General features: G+C 45.1%; 1 protein-coding gene across 5 annotated transcripts in view; it reads left to right on the forward strand.

Annotated features, from left to right (window-relative positions):
• LOC119461402 (translation initiation factor IF-2) overlaps positions 1-16,439 on the forward strand; it is a 61,680-nt gene that overhangs the window by 24,512 nt on the left and 20,729 nt on the right. For 4 of the 5 annotated variants that reach the window (XM_049672621.1, XM_037722695.2, XM_049672620.1 and 1 more), the window contains one exon: positions 14,358-14,548. In XM_049672621.1, the coding sequence (XP_049528578.1) occupies positions 14,358-14,548 (191 nt within the window). Of the gene's footprint in view, positions 1-12,832; positions 13,219-14,357; positions 14,549-16,439 lie in introns of those variants that run through there. The other variant, XM_049672622.1, reaches the window with a different exon arrangement.

The following is a 16,439-nucleotide window of genomic DNA, read 5'->3' on the forward strand; positions in this document are numbered from 1 at the left end:
AGGTTGGTCACGTGGTGCTTCCCATAAGGCTGTGCGCCGCGCCAGCGACCGGCCGCGTTCGGCGGAGTCGGCGGTGCTCATGGCTGACGGTTTGTTTGTATCTGTGAAGTGTCGTTCCGTGCCAGCGTTTCGCCGATTTTCTTTCCTATACTTCCTTCCAGAAAGTGTTATAGGCGTGCCTGAAGCTCACTGTATCTCATCTTCATGTGCGTTAGCTGTGATTACTCTGCTGACAACGATGAATGCAAGAGCAACGATTTCAAGTGCGGAGAAAGGCTTAGTTGTGACCACGAAGCCGCCGGTTGACTCGTGATGTCGGCTCGGGTTTCTGGCTGTGCTTCCGTGTTGTGTGACCTTGACTTGTATTCCTCAGTGTGTTCAATACCACTTTTATGTCCTTTTGAGTATATTCTGACAACGTCCGGTGTAAAGTGCCGCGTAGCAATGGCAACAGCAGCCACTGTTCGAGCGACAACGTCCGTGATAGCCGCACATGAATGCCATATTCCGACTTCGTCACGGTGCTGTGCTGCCAGTAAGTTAGACCGTAGTGCAAGCAACTCTTTTATGAATCTGTACGGATATCCTCGCCCAAGAAATACGGTAGGACGTAAGTACGTACTGTGATAAAGCTTCTTACTGAGCGATGTGAATTGAATTGTTATCGCGCCATTCTGTTTTGATCACGTCGTTGCTTCGGATATTGCATTAACATCATGCTCCATCCAACATACTGATTTAGGAGCATACCTGCTGGCTCCGAGCGTGAGGATTCGTTTGCCAGATCAGCGATATGGCTCCGTTTCACAGCCGAGAGACATTGCTTGGACGCGGAGCAAGTAGTGCGGTCAAAAAAATGTATGACTACGCAATTTTCGGTGTTACGTAGGCTGCTACGGGTCATGCTCACATGTAATAAATTGTTGTCCCGCCACAATTCTTTCGCACGAAGCTAATTTTGTCATGAAGCACGCGCACGTACATTTTTCTTGCGTACTGTAATTAACGCACTACTTTTTAGGCGCGGACGCCGGCAGTGTGCGAAGTCGCTTCAGCGCTCACGGAATGGCATTCTAAGTTTGAAAAATTATGCCATGAACGTTGTTTTTTCAATATTCTAAGTTAACAGTTCCGTGTGGATTTATGTTTCATGTGATCTTCAGAGAGGCCGATCTCATATGTGCGAGCCTGTGAGTCGTAATTCTGAAAACACTACAGCTGCTCGCTAGGCCGTTTCGAGGCCCACATTATCGTGGCTATATATACTGGCAGTGTTGCTTCTTGTTGTGTGTCGAGTGTGCGTCGGATGTCTTTCACAGCTGTTCATCGGGTGTTTCTCAAATGTTTGTGTTTATGTATTGCTTGGTCTGTCTGGTCTCGTTCACTTGTTTCGCAGAATTGGGCTTATTCTTCTGCGTATATTTCGAATTTGACCCATAGGTGCGAGTTCAAGCGTGCGACCGTGAGCCGAGGATGGTGGCTTGAACTCCCGTGTGCTAGGGAGGATGACGGGGATGAAGCGCGCCGTCTTCAACCGCGCGAAAGACAACAGGGGGGTTATTGCCGCGGCGGCTGTGTATCAAGCGGGTGAGTGCGGCCGCGCTGACCCTATCTTGAAAGCGATCTGCGAGTGATGAGTATAGAGTATAAGTGCGCCGATACCTGATAGGTGCGATGTGTCCTCGTTGCCTGATTCGCGTTGACGTGAAAGGAAGCACGAAGGTCAATTCGCTCGCTGCCGCTGCCACTCTTCCTCACGCAAGCGTTTTGACAGCGAATGTTCGCGCTTATCGATTGAGCTGTGTTTATGTTTGCCTCTGCAGGCGTCACACCTTGCTTGTTATTTTAGTAAGCGAATGTGTATGCGTTTATACGTCCGATAAAGCTAATATCATTAATTCTTATAGCTATCTAGTTATTTGTTTTCTTCCATAGATTTTAGCTTTTTATCTGTAGACTCTGGTGCACGCTATGGAAAATGTGTAAACGCTTTTACTACCTTTCACATCGATTGAAGCTCATCGGCACTTAATTTTTCATAGTTTTATTCGTTAGCGCATTCCACTTCACTAGATCTTAATTAGGTAATTTCTGGCTGTGCTCGTATGGCCCGTAAGTAATAATAAAAGCGGGCCACAAGAAAATTGGAAGCTTTGCAGTATAACTAAGGAAACAAATATATTGTAACGCGGCGTAAAAGAGAGGTTGAAGAAGAGGAGCACGACAATGGTTTCTGCAGAGAGCAGCAGCTCTTCAACCGCTATGTTCCTGATCGATCATCTCTGCCAGACTTCATCTGTAAATATATACCCAATCATCGGAAACAGTTTTGGTGGGGTAGCGGTGTAGCTCGACCATGCCAACACGGTTCTTAAACAGCCTGATCTTCGGCGAAGCCGCGACCTTGCTGGACTTCCTCCATTACCGCTCGTGGTCGAGATGTCACGCGATGAAGACGGAATCCGGACTCTAAGAGCTTCAGCAGCCTCTTCAGTACCAGTTTCAGCGGTGGCTGGTGCCTGGCAACGCCAGCACCTCATAGAGCATCGATTTTTTGCAGGCAAGTCCGACGAGGACCTGGACGAATGGCTCACCCACTTCAACCGGGTGAGCAACTACTACTACCATTGGGACGGAGTAAGCCATCTCTCAAACACTGTGCTTTTTTTTTTTTTTTTACTGACACGGCGCTCATGTGATTCGATAACCACGATGATAGGCTTACAACATGAAATCGCTCCGTGCCAGAAATTAAAGAGCGTTTTGGCGATTCCGTCGAGAAGAATAAGCAGGCAAAGCAAACGCTGATTCAAAGCGCCCAAGTTCCAGGCGAGACATGTACAACGTATATAGAAGCCATACCGAAGTTTTGCATAATGGCCAATCATGGCATGTTAGAGAAAGACAAAGTTGGCCACTTGTTGAAGGCAATCGTGGAGTATATTTATAACTTCATCATCGACAAGGAGAGCCGAAACTCAGTCGCCGACGTAATACGTCATTACCGCACTTTCGAGACCCTCAAGACACGGCGCATCCCACCAAAGTTTGGCCAGCTTGCGAAAGTTACGACTGTTGCCAGCGTAGACGACGGCCCATCACTCGATCTCACATCTACTATTGGGCAGATCGTGCAGGGAGACCTGAGTCGAGACGCAGAAATCACCAGCGACATAGGCTTCCATGATGCTCAGCAGCTTTGCCGCCTAACACTACCTCCTTTGTCCATCGCTGCCATCGGTTTAGAACAATACCTCGGGAGGACACCATCACGGATGCAACGGAATTACAGCCAGGAGTCTAGTTACCACCATACTTCCGATATCCGCGTCACTCGTCCAATGGCTACCCATAACCAAACGAGCGATCTTATCGGCCCGAGCGTCTTTTCAAGGGTACGAAGTCGGCCGGGAGCCTCCTGTGTGTTACAGCTGCGGTGCCACTGGGCATTTCTCGTTTCTGTCACCAGCGTCACCAAACGCCAACGTAGAATGAATCACCATCGATGTCATCTTGGCCCGAGAGTCGAAACATCAGCCATCCGTGGTCTCAAGGATCGTTTGTGACGACCTTCCCCACCAACGTTCGTCGACGCAATCACCGCAGTGATTCTCCTGTTTCCGACCGCAGTTTCACTCCGCCATTTTCACGCCAGCGTCACTCTCCCTCGCCGCGGTGGCGTTCAATATCACCACCACCACCGCCAGGAAACTAGCCAGCGCGACCGATGGAGGTGAGGTCGCCGGAAACGATACGACACAGATGCCTCTGCTGGTAACAAGGCTGCGAAAAAAAGTGGAAGTGTTAATTGATGGTGTATACACCATGGCTTAGGTGGCCCCGGAGGCTTTCATATCTATTATGAGCGTTTCCTTCAAGAACCGCGTTCGTCATAAAGTGATGTTTTCTGTAGGTGGTCAAACTAGATTTCGTGGTGTAAACAGCGAGATGCTTCTTCCCCTTGGTGCTTGCGTTGCGAATGTTTTACTAGCTGAGAAGTGTTTAACATCGAAGCTGTTATGGGCTAGGTTCCCCAAGATCGTGCCCGCGTGTAAAAAGAAACTATCAACATAAGCTTTGGCTCCATGTGCGTTGTGCTTTGGGTCCATGTGCGTGGCGGTTTCTCGCCAGTTGTGACTTAGCACAGGTGTCAAAACGGATGATGGATGGCACATTGTTATACCCCCGCGCTACCGTCGATGCCTCTTTCACAAGTTTCGCGATACTCGGCGGCGGCTCGTCCCAGCAATCAATGTTCCCCTTTGTCTCGTGACGTAGAGATCGCGCTAGCGCTGTTATCAGCAGTAGCTCTTTGGACTCGCTATGGGATGGATGCTCGTTTAACCACATCTTCCCGGATCCTGACGTCAGGATCCTGATGAATTCGTGCAGTGTGCCGCGTCTATGAACGCTATGGCTCTTACGCTAGTCCATGACGATGGGGCGGATTTGGCACAGCAAACGCGCTTATTGGCCATAGAACCGGGCGAAAACAAGACGCCAGTGTCCTTGCTCTTTGATGAACATGCCCAAGACGTTCAATATAGTCAGTAATGAGAATATATAAATTCAATAAATTAATATTCACTATAGTAGGCCCACCATAGTAAGGGCTTCGCTGGCTTCCATCTTCACAGTTGTGGAAGGGCTCTCAATTTTTTCAAATGAATTTGGGGTTCTTGAACCGTGCAGGCATGATGTTATCCTGGGAATTGAATTTTTGAAAAGAAGCGGGGCATTTCTTGATTGCGGTATCGGTGAGCTTTCTGTCAGCAGCCCCTTTGTCCCAGAAATTGTTGATGAACGACCACGTCATCAAAATACATTTGTTGTTGCTGATGAGGTGACGCTGCGTCCATGGCCTCTAGCGTCTATTTCTGCCATCGCTTCTGGGGATACCAGTGCTTCATTTAATGACATGGTACAACCACTAACTGATTTCTGCGTTAAGAACGACATATTTGCGCCTAGTAGCGTTCTTTCCGCAACTAATGGAACCACGTCGTGGTGAGCACTAAACTGTTCTGTCGTGCGCATATTCCTTCCGAAACACATGAAGCTCGCTGTCTTCGAATACGATACGTACAGTTCCGTTACTGTCGTCAACGACGAGACGAATTACCCAAACTAACAAACTATCTGCCCCTTGAACCGAAAATTCGAAGCATGGTGAGCAAGTCTTTGTCTTCACGTGAACGAGAGCCTTGGTACACGTGGGATCCCGACATGGTTCCGTGGTTGACTTCTTCCAAGGTGAAAACCGTACCACTCTTCCATCTTCACGCGCTCGCCATCGGATTGACACCGGCTGAGCTCACCCTATCCGGCAGAAGCCTTACCGAGTGTCTTCATCGGAACGGAAGATTATTTCCGATCAAGTGCAAGATATATTAAAGGAAAAGTTATCCAAGAGTCCTCGAGCTCGTGGACAGCGCCAGTTATCCGGTTGAAGAAAAAAAAGATGGCTCTTGGAGGCTCTGCATTGAGAACAGGCGGCTAAACGCGGTCACAAAGAAAGATGTGTACCCGCTCCCACAAATCTATGACGTAATTGACTGCCTGCATGCTGCCTCCTTTTCGTCGCTCGATTTAAGGTCAGGTTATTGGCAGATACTCATGGATACCGCTGATAGAGAGAAGACCGCATTTGTGACACCGGACGCTTTATTAGAATTTTACGTTATACCATTGGGGCTCTGTAGCGCGCCCGCCACTTTTAAGTAAAGTGGCAGATATGTCTGAGTTATCTGGATGATCTCATCATTTTCGGCCGTACGTTTGAAGAGCACAACACCTTTCTTAGCCTGGTGTTGGATTGCGGGGAGAAAGCTGGCTTGATTCTCAACTCCGGAAAGTGCCGGTTTGATGAGCGCCAAACATTGGTTCTTGGCCACGTCGTGAGCACGGATGGAGTGTGACCTGACCCACGGAAGATTGAGGCAGTCAGCGCCTTCAAGCCACCGCAGACTACACGAGAGCTCCGAAGTTCCCTTGGATTATGCTCATGTTCCCGCCGCCTTGTTCCGAGATTCCCTCGCATAATGCATCCACTGACGCGTCTGTCGCAAAATAGGTGCCCTTCAATTGGACGCCAAAGTGCGAGTCGTCGTTCCGTCAACTCAAGTTCCCACTTAAGTCGGACCTTGTACTGCGTCACTTCGACCCTTCTTCACCCACTGAAATTCATACTGATGCCAGTGGGATAGGCATCGCAGCAGTGCTCCTACAACGATACAATGAGGCAGAACATGTTGTTGCTTGTTTGAGTCGTTGTCAGCAATTCTGAGCGAAATTACGCTGTCAAAGAGCAAGAATGCGTCGCGGCTCTTTTTTCTATTCTGAAATTTGCTATGTTTACGGTCTTCAAGATCTTCACCAACCACCATTCTTTATGCTGGCTTGTAAGTCTTCGAGATCCGTCTGGTCATCTGGCACGATGGGCTTTACGACTTCAAGAATATGACTTTGTGGTGACGTCATGCTGACGCCGATTGCCATTCTCACCTACCATTGGCAGCGACGCACTCCGATGACTATCTAACTGCTATTGATTTTGAATTGCCCGAAGTTGCCGTTTTCCCGCAGGAATAGCGTAATGACGTAATCTTGGAACCTCTTTTTGTCGCGGTTTCCACTCCCAAAGCCAGTGGCCGGTTTTCTATACGTGACGGCCTGCTGTATAAAACCAACTACTCCACGAGTGGAACTCCCTTCCTCCTTGTTGTGTCAGAAAGTAATCGAAGTGACGTGCTACGTGTGATGCATGATGATCTGGGATTCACCCGCACGCAGTAGCATGCATAGGATGTGTCACACAACAAAGCAATATGTGGTTAGCTGCGATCAGTGCCAACGCCACAAGCGACCTGTAAGCGTTCCATCAGGCCTTCTCCACCCACTGATACCTCCGCATACACATTTTCTACAAGTTGGTATCGACCTACTGGGCCCTTTTCGTGGTCATCGAATAACAACCGATGGCTGATCGCCTGTGTTGACCATCTTACTCGGTACGCAGAAACAGCAGCAGTACGCTCATCCACCGCTGCTTGTGTGGCAGCTTTCTTGTTGAGTTCCGTTATTCTACGCCATGGCCCACGTTGCGTGGTGATAAGTGACTGCAGTAGGGAGTTCGTCGCCGACGTTGTAGAAGAGCTGCTTCATCTGTGCGGCGTACATTTCCGACACTCAACGCCGTATCGCCTATAGACCAACGGTCTTGTTGAACGGACGAACCGAACTCTGACGAACATGCTGGTCATGTAGGTGTCCTCTGACCACAAGAACTGAGATGACGTCTTGCCATTCATAATGTATGCGTATAACAGAACGAAGCATGAAGCAACTGATTACAGCCTTTTGTACCTTCTTGATGCCCGATCCCCGCAGACCTTCCTTGACACCATATTACCGTTTTCTCTATATATCGAAGATTCAATGGCCAAGACACTTTTCCTTGCCAAACAAAGCCCGACGGATAGCACGTCTTCGCACGGTGGCATCCTAAACCGCTGAAAGCCGTGGTACGACAGTACACATCAGTTTCTTTTAGTTTCTTTTGAAAAAAGGCGATTTAGTGTGGCTTTGGACTCCACAGCGCCGGCACAACTTTTGCCCCAAGTTTCTGTCGCACTATGTTGGCCCGTTCGTCGTTTTAGACCGTTTGAGTGATTTCACTTACGTGGCCGCATGCCTCTTGTCTACAGGTCGGTGGTCTAGCAAAACCCAACTTGCACACGTTGCGCGTCTTAAGCGCTATTATCCCGTCACTGAACAATGACTCTCCCAGCGGGCTTCGTCTGCAAAACGGGGATTGTAACAGGAGTTAAGAGAGAGGTTGAAGAAGAGGAGAATGGCGACGGTCTCTACAGCGAGGAGCAGCAGCTCAACTGCTATCTTCCCGATCGATCATCTCTGCCAACCTGCATCTGTAAATAAACACACAATCATCCGTACAAATACTAAGATTTCAGTTTAGGCAAGTCGACACACAGGCGTTTCCTTATAGCATGGTTCATTACATTGTTTTATGTCATCAGCAACAACGATCCTGACTTGAAATTGGACTAAATTAATTCTAAAATCTTGAAAAACACCAAACACAATGTCTCACAATGTCTCACAGTTACTTTCTTCAGGAGTCATTCCAAACGACTGGAGGACAGGGAAGGTCGTTCCGGTCTTCAAGTCAGGTAGCAGAAATTCCCCACTTAATTACCGCCCTATATCTCAAACAAGCGTCCCCTGTAAGATCATGGAGCATGTGATCTACTCCCACATAATTAATTTCCTTGACAGCAATCACTTTTGTCATCCTTCACAACATGGCTTCCGCAGGGGTTGTCATGTGAAACACAGCTTGCCGTTTTTCTACACGACATCCACACTAACCTGGATGGTAAAGTACAGACTGACGCTATCTTTCTTGATTATGCGAAAGCGTTTGATAAAGTTCCTCACGAACGATTGCTTGCGAAGCTCTCCCAGCTAAATTTACATCCTACTGTACTTAACATGGATTACAGAATTTCTTACTAATCGATCGCAATATGTTGTTATAAATAACCACCTCTCCACTCCGGTTTCAGTAACGTCAGGCGTCCCCCAGGGATCGGTTCTTGGCCCGCTCCTATTCTTAATCTATATCAACGACTTACCTTTGCATGTATCCTGTAATATACGCGTGTTCGCCGATGACTGTTATCTACCGCGCCGTAATAAACACTCCGGATCAGCTAACGCTACAAAGTGACCTTGCTAACATTTCAGAATGGTGTACCACTTGGTTAATGACATTAAACGTTAACAAATGCAAAAGCATGTCGTTCACCCGCAGCCATAACCCTCGGAGGTTTGCGTACACAATTAATAATTTGGTTGTAGAATCAACTAACACTTATCAATACCTCGGTGTCACTGTGTCAAACGATCTGATTTGGCGTACGCATGTGCATAACATCATTTCAGCTTCTAACAAAACTTTAGGTTTTTAAAAACGTCATTTGCGGAACGCTCCAAATCACGTAAGATTACTTGCTTATGCATCACTTGTGCGACCGAAACTTGATTATCCCTCCGCAGTCTGGAATCCGCATCAAGCATATCTCATCGATGCTCTTGAAGCTGTACAAAACCGCGCCGCTCGATTCATCCATTCTTCATATTCATATGACATCAGCGTCACGTCACTGAAATTACTATCTGGGCTTCCAGACCTCTCTTTGCGTCGGCGCATCGCTTCCCTCTGTCTTTACCACAAATTCTTTTACAGTCCTACCCTTCACCAAGCACCTTATATCACGCTCGCATCGCGCATATCATACCGAACCAGCTACTCGAAACAGGTTTCACGACCACGTTCACGAACATCAACATTTTTAGCCTCGTTTTTTCTCCGCATGGCGGCAGACTGGAACGGCCTCCCTCCTGCCATTGTCGAAATAATCTGCCCATCCGTATTTTTACAAGAGGTCACTGACCATCTGCAACTACGTTGTACTTGAATTTTCATTATATATGTTGTTTGTATTTACATGCGTGTATGTGTATGTACATATATAAGTGTTATGTGTATACATGTGTGCATGTACTTGAATATGTATATGTGTACACATTGTGTTTGCATATGTTACTTGAACAAGTGTAAAGTCAAATGTTGTACCCACCCCTTATGTAATACCCCTGAAGTCAGGGGTCTTTAAGGAAAATAAACTGAACGGGACTTGTGTTTGCAGTAAACTACCATCCTTGTTCTGTGTATGCTGGTGTCGACAAAGATGATTGAATTTACAGCACTGAAAAGCACAATGAATGGACATCAACCACATCAACCTACTGGCTCGCTCAATATAGTAACTTAGGCTCATAAAGAACTTAATCCAACCTGCTATTTCTTTTTTTAAAGCTTGGTGTTGAATTTAAGGTATTAACTAAATGAAGTATCTACCCCGAGCGTTTTAATACCTGCTCGTGGAAGTTTATTCCTTAAAACAGCACAACATATTCAAGCGGAAAGCACGTAGAGATCAATATTTTGAAAAACCTATTAGGGATGTGGAACAGCTATGTTTGAGACCGAATCGAATAGGAATCAGTACCAGAAACAAACCGAACCGTGCATCAACAATTCCCGAATCGTTTTCTATATGAAACCACTCTTTACGGCAATATTGAAAAAGAAGGTCTATATCCTATTATAATTACCGTTAGTGCGCTTTTTTAGATTACATATTAGGAAGCGTTGTTTAATAAATGCAGAAACGGAGCATTAGGAACAATAACGCAGCAGTTCCGCATACTCAGGAGTCCTCGTAGTGTGTTAGATTGCGGCGCAGCTCGTAAAGTGTGGACTCCTGAGCGACATACGCAATTTATCATAATTTATCCCGATACTATGACCCAAGCAATGAAATTTATAGTAATTTTGCTCCGATTGTATGTTTATTAAGTACTGTTGACCATGCTGAAATATTTAAAACTATTCGAAAAAGAGTGATATTTACTAACAGTAACTTTTTTTTCCATGCGATGATGAACCGAAGAGGTGAATATTTGTTTCGTCATTCGAATGCGAGTATTCGCTCATATCTATTGAATACTGGTAGAAAGACGAAATAGAATGCATACATAATGTTAGCAATCTCAGCCGAATATTTTTGCTCTGTAACAATGTTAAAATCCTAATTAGGGTGGCTTATATTCCTAAATGCTATGCACTTAAGGCTTATGTTTACTTATCGTTTGGTCATCCTTACAACCTCAATGGCACTCTGAATTAAAAGTGTTATGACGTTGACAAATTGCTTCTTAAGGTTGCAAGGTGAGCGTCTGTGTCGTCCACCTTTCCTTGTGACTTGTGAGCGCAACTATTACAACTCCAGTCGATTGTTTATGTTAAAATAGACGGAAAGAAGTCATGGTAATTATTTTCTTTTTTCTTCATTATAAAGCTTCTATGATTCCGCAGTGCGTGGAAGAGAATTTTTTTTCATATGTTGTTCGACCAGGGTACATTAACCAGCCTGTCCACCTATAGTTACGCAGGCTTATTGGTTGAGGCAGTGAACATGCGTAGATGTTTCAACAGCTATTAAGCGTTATTACAGCTAATATATGAAGACCGTTCTGTTGGATGTGCGAAGTGAGCAGCAAGCAGCGCTTTGTTTCCACTAAAGCTGAGGCAAGTCTGCCGCTTGGAACAGCGTTGTGTTTATAAACAGGTTGTGTGCATCGGAGCTCATTGCCCACCACTTCCCCAATGCGAGAGCAGAAAGCAAAGCCCAAAGATTGCCGCATGTCGCACAAAGTTTCGTCACATGTCTCATCGTAAGACAGTGCTAGACATAAAGCACTATCTAAACAGTGCAAGACGCAATAAAAAACCGAAGGGATAGTGAATGTGTGGCGAGGTAAAAGTCATATACCCCACAGTTAAGTAATTCCTAACGCCAAGCTATAGCATCAAACCTTCATTGTGAGAAAAGTTAAGTTCTGATTCGATCGAATTATCCAAATGTAAAAACATTCTTCCATAGGTAGTAGCTTTAAGTATTGCTCAAGCAGTAACAAATCAATTTAAGTTAGCTGATTATTATAATTTTTTTTAATATCCCAGCTGTGCTATCAAGCGGCACTCGTGTGAGAGCAAACAACGTTAAGAAAACTTTGTTCAAGAAATATAAAACAGCGATCTAGACTTGGCGGCTAATAAGAAAGCCCTAAGAATATGGGAAAACCAGCTATGAGACAATTTAAGCACCGCAATTATGTTCGAAGGAATGGACACCTCAAATACTTCTGTGCGAAAGAAATGTAGGGCGGTTTCGCTGTCTGTTTCAAATTAGTCACCACCTCATAATAAAGAATTGCGTCATACTCGCAGAAGTGCATGACTATGCTAGTTCGTATTCAATTTAGACTACAAAATAATATGTAGCATACCAGCTAGTCCGGGTACAAGGCTAACTATTATGTAACGTATTTGAACTGAATGCTGATGTAGACAACGTTGTATGTATATTTCTACGCAAATAAATTTAAGGAGCATCTTATTCAAACATTATGCCACATATTATTGCTCGTGTTTATAACTGGCGACACAGTTCTTTAATGTGAGGTGGTGGCTAACTTGAAACAGCCAGCGAAACCGTTCATTTCTTTTGAACAGACGTGCTTGTGGTGACTAATCAATAAAGCTTTACGTGTCCTTCAGTACGGGATCTGCAGGCCAGTAGGTCCAGCGACAGAAAAGAGCACAAGGTTGTGGACATTTGCAGTTTATTTAGCGTGCATCATATCACATCGGCAGCAAGAAATACACTCCTTGCGCGAATATGACCCGTAGAATATGACCTTCCTTCGTGCAATAAATCGTGTACCTCTGGTATTGGCGGATAATTACCAGCTACGGCTTTATTCTAATACAATTTCGAGCGCTCATAAATATTCTTACTGCAGCCGCCCAACAGTGCAGTCTTCATGACTTATGACGTTGAATTCCGACACTATTTGACTCTTTTACGCAACGAGAAGACTTTACCGACTAGACTGCACAGCACTGAATGCCTTTCGACAAGGGTAAAAAATTCTGCCATAAAAATTTTGAAGGGCGCTGACAGAAGCGGTCTCCTACACAGAGCTTAAATACAACATAGCGATTTAGTATTAGAGAGCTAGCGGACTAATCAATGTTTTTCAGTAATTGAAAGCTAGGTGACTAATCAGTGAAGCTTTACCTGTCATTCAGTACGGGATCTGCAGGTCAGTAGGTCCAGCGACAGAAAGAAGCACAAGGTTGTGGATGTTTTTAGCCGACACGTGCCGCGCAAACGCCGCTCGAATCGCAAACGATTGGTTCAATGCCACACTGCTTGTAAGTGCGTACTCCTTCCTCCCTCCATGCGAAAGATGCCTTATAAGACAGCCGCTCACACATAGCTCCACGCTCCCGCCAGCCTACTTACGTACAAGGCTAAGTAAGACGAGTTGCTCTAAAGATGCCACTTAGCAGGCCGCCCGGAGCGATGCAAGGATGTGATCGCGCTCTGCAAGCGTTCCTGTAAGACTTCCGGCAGCCGCAATAAAAACGTCTTGGGAAGAACTGACCGCCACACTTTTGCCGCTTAGTCTTCGATCGCCACTAGCCTGCACGCACCGAGAACGCAACTAACGCAACTATGAAGAGAATTACGCTGACACTGGTCATTGTTCTCTCAGCAGGTATGTTCCGCCGCCCTTGGACTGTTGCGCGTTGCATGTTCCTCCATCTCGGCCTCCGACTCTTTAATTTGCGTGCGCTTCGCAAGTACGACGTCAAATGCGATAACAATAAGTACAAGTCGCTTATGTCCTGTAGCATTGCATAGGTTCACCGCCATCACTCCGAGGCACACCCAACATTGGTAGCAAACAACGTCACCGCTTTACATTCGCATTCGCACTTCTAAAGTAAAAATACGCGGCAAATAGGGACACGGTTCAATGAAAGTTCCCTATAACAACTGACACGACAGAAATACCCGCCTCAAGTGCTGTAACTCTGCCAGAGGAAGCCAGGCTAAAGATGTGATACGTACGCCAGCCATAACATTGAAACAGGCGTTTTAAAAACGCGTGGTAGATCAGGCAAGTCAGGTAAAAAATTGCGTGGCACAGATTTTTGTTTTTTGCTGATAGCTTTAGCCTGGCGGCTTCCATGTGGCAGTTCAAGATAAGACATCTGTCTGCATGTACTTGTATATATTAAACTCTGTATAAAGAGCGGAAGTACTTGGATCGCAACGAGTATGTCGACAGAGAGCTTGGCTAGTTGGTGTGATTCCAAATTGTGAAAAACAGTGCTAAGCTGTTTCTCATATTTTAATTCTTCACATTTTTCGCCGTGTCTTTCACATTATGTAATAACGACTGAGAAGCCTACTGGAAGTGAATGAAGTGAGAACACTCAATTAAAATTCAACTTAACTAATAGAAGTGATGTGAAATGACGCAAACAGACTTATCACTCAGTATGTATTGCACTACGTGACATGGACCCCAAGCGGGGCCACCAAGGCGACAGAAGAGACGAAAAAATGGCACTTTTTTCGTCTGTGTCTGTCTCCTCTGTCGTGTTGAGTGTTCTGTTTGCTTCACACATAAATGAGTGAATTAGCTGCTATGAGAAAGTCTGCAACTGAAGCCTACATGCAGATGCAGTGTATGAACAAAATAACGCTGGGATCTGCGTCTCCAACTGAGAGAACATTAACTTTGATACCAAGGGTCTTTCCATAAGTGTTCGTCCACTTTGAAGACTTTTCTGTTGAATTGTTATCCTCGTAGCATAGCTCGCAAATTGACTATCAAGGTCTCCGCAGTGCTGCTAACGGAAGCTCAGCGTCAACTCGGGAGACCGCTTGGACCACCTTTGGGCCGACCGGGCCCGCTTCCTGGAAGGCCGGGCACATTTCCAAGTAGACCGGGGGGACAAGGATTCCCTGGGGGACCCGGGATCCGACCCGGAGGAGGTGGTTCATTTCCACGTCCTGGTGGCGGCCAGAGCTGTGGCGTAAGTGCACTTGCCTTGATAGTTAAGGAGAAATAGAAAGCTTAATAGGAAACTACCTTTGTGCTCTATAAAGGTGCTACTTACGCTAAGAATGTAATTACTTGTCTTAACGGCATTTGTATGTTACAGTACAAATTACCAATGTTAATTTGTGCTGTGTGAAGCATTTGTTTTTTAAAGTGCTAGTTACTTCTGGGCGTTTCTGGTATGGACAGCTAGCAGATGGAACAAAGTGCTGACACATGACGTGAGAACGTGAAAGGCAGCAGCATAGTCGTTTTCTTGACGCATCAGTGCGGGAAAGCAATCCAAAGACCCATCTGGCGCTTCGGTGCACAAGATGCAAGATCAAAAGGTAAGCGCTTCCATGCGCTTCCCAGTCGACAACTGCTCTCTCTTTGGACAAAGGGAATACAATTTTCTTCTTTTTTCATTTGACAGCAGCCTTCGGAAAAGTTTTGTGTCTGAGGAATGCTGAGTTGTATGCCCACAGGCAGCGAAATCAGCTTGAAACACTATCGCTGCGCGTTTTCAGCATACATTACAATGCATAATGGTTGTATACAGCTGACAAATAGTTACCGTTACATATCTCCAAATTTTAAAGGATTAATTGGCATATTTTTGGTGAGAGCTCCAATATACAAGATCATAAAGTTCTCTTAGAGCTTATTAAGGCATTAAGCAAAGTTTTGCTTGTCATTAGAAGCACAATGTTACAGACACCAATGACCCACCGGGGTCTAAACGCTGCAAGTACGCAGTATTCTGGCCCATTTAGTATTAACTGGTCATATCTCAGTAACCATATTTCCGTAAGAACTGCAAAACTGCATTTTCAATAAGTTTCGAAAGACTAATGGAATAAGTGCACTGTTTCTATACATATTATCTAGAATATGAATCTCAGACTTGTAGACTGTGACGATTCGGTTAAAGCAATCTTGAAGCCGAAAAAAGATTTCCACGCAGGAATAACACCTTTAAAACCACACGCCCAATTTCACACATGTCTCGGCAATAAGTAGTGAACCTCTGAAGCGCGCTTGATGAACGACAACTGCGAGCTCAACTTAGTAAAAATCTAAATGCGCTCGCATTAGTATCTAGAATGCACAGTTGACTGGCGCCGCAACATGTAAAATGTATTGACCTTTACAAATTCTTCATTAAAACTTGTCAAAGGACCTCGACAGTGACATTTTATCATTGCCCTACTTTCGTCACAGATAGACCGCCGGGGATAGCGTACCTCGGTGATTCAGTGTTATTGCAGTGTGTCACATGCGAAGCATGGCTTAGCGTAAGGAATCTGAATGCCTGAGAAGAGAACATAAATAGCTTATAGTAAATTCCTGCACATCGTATTGGAGCTGTACCGGTATGTTATAGCACACATCAAGACAAATCCTATAATATTTTATTGTACCTATACGGTGCTGCTACCAAATGTTTAGAGAGTAAATATACGCGGTATCGAGACATAGCTTTGACCGCGAACTTATCTGATCCGTCATCATGCGCATGTGAATTATACTGAAATAAGTATTTTGAAAATACAACATGGAATTTATCAGTAAAGATATAAATGTAAAATGTATTATTATTTTAACTTATTTGCTCTACATTGCGCCTGAAATGGTTCCATTTGTATCTGCGCCGATTTTTCCACACGCTCGACAAACATTAACATTCAAGCGAACACTACATTAAGCATTCTAATTCTTCATTCAGCTCTTAAATTATGACGAGAAAACATTATATTCAAATCACTTACGATGTGTCTAAGTAGTAGCACACTGCACTTTTCTACACTCTATAATAGTACTTCAATTTTATAATGTCTGAGATAGCGTGTTTCAGTGGAGCCAATTCGAAATTCAAGAAAACA

The sequence above is a fragment of the Dermacentor silvarum genome, chromosome 8 (assembly GCF_013339745.2).
Source record: "Dermacentor silvarum isolate Dsil-2018 chromosome 8, BIME_Dsil_1.4, whole genome shotgun sequence".
Taxonomy (NCBI): Eukaryota; Metazoa; Arthropoda; class Arachnida; order Ixodida; family Ixodidae; genus Dermacentor; species Dermacentor silvarum.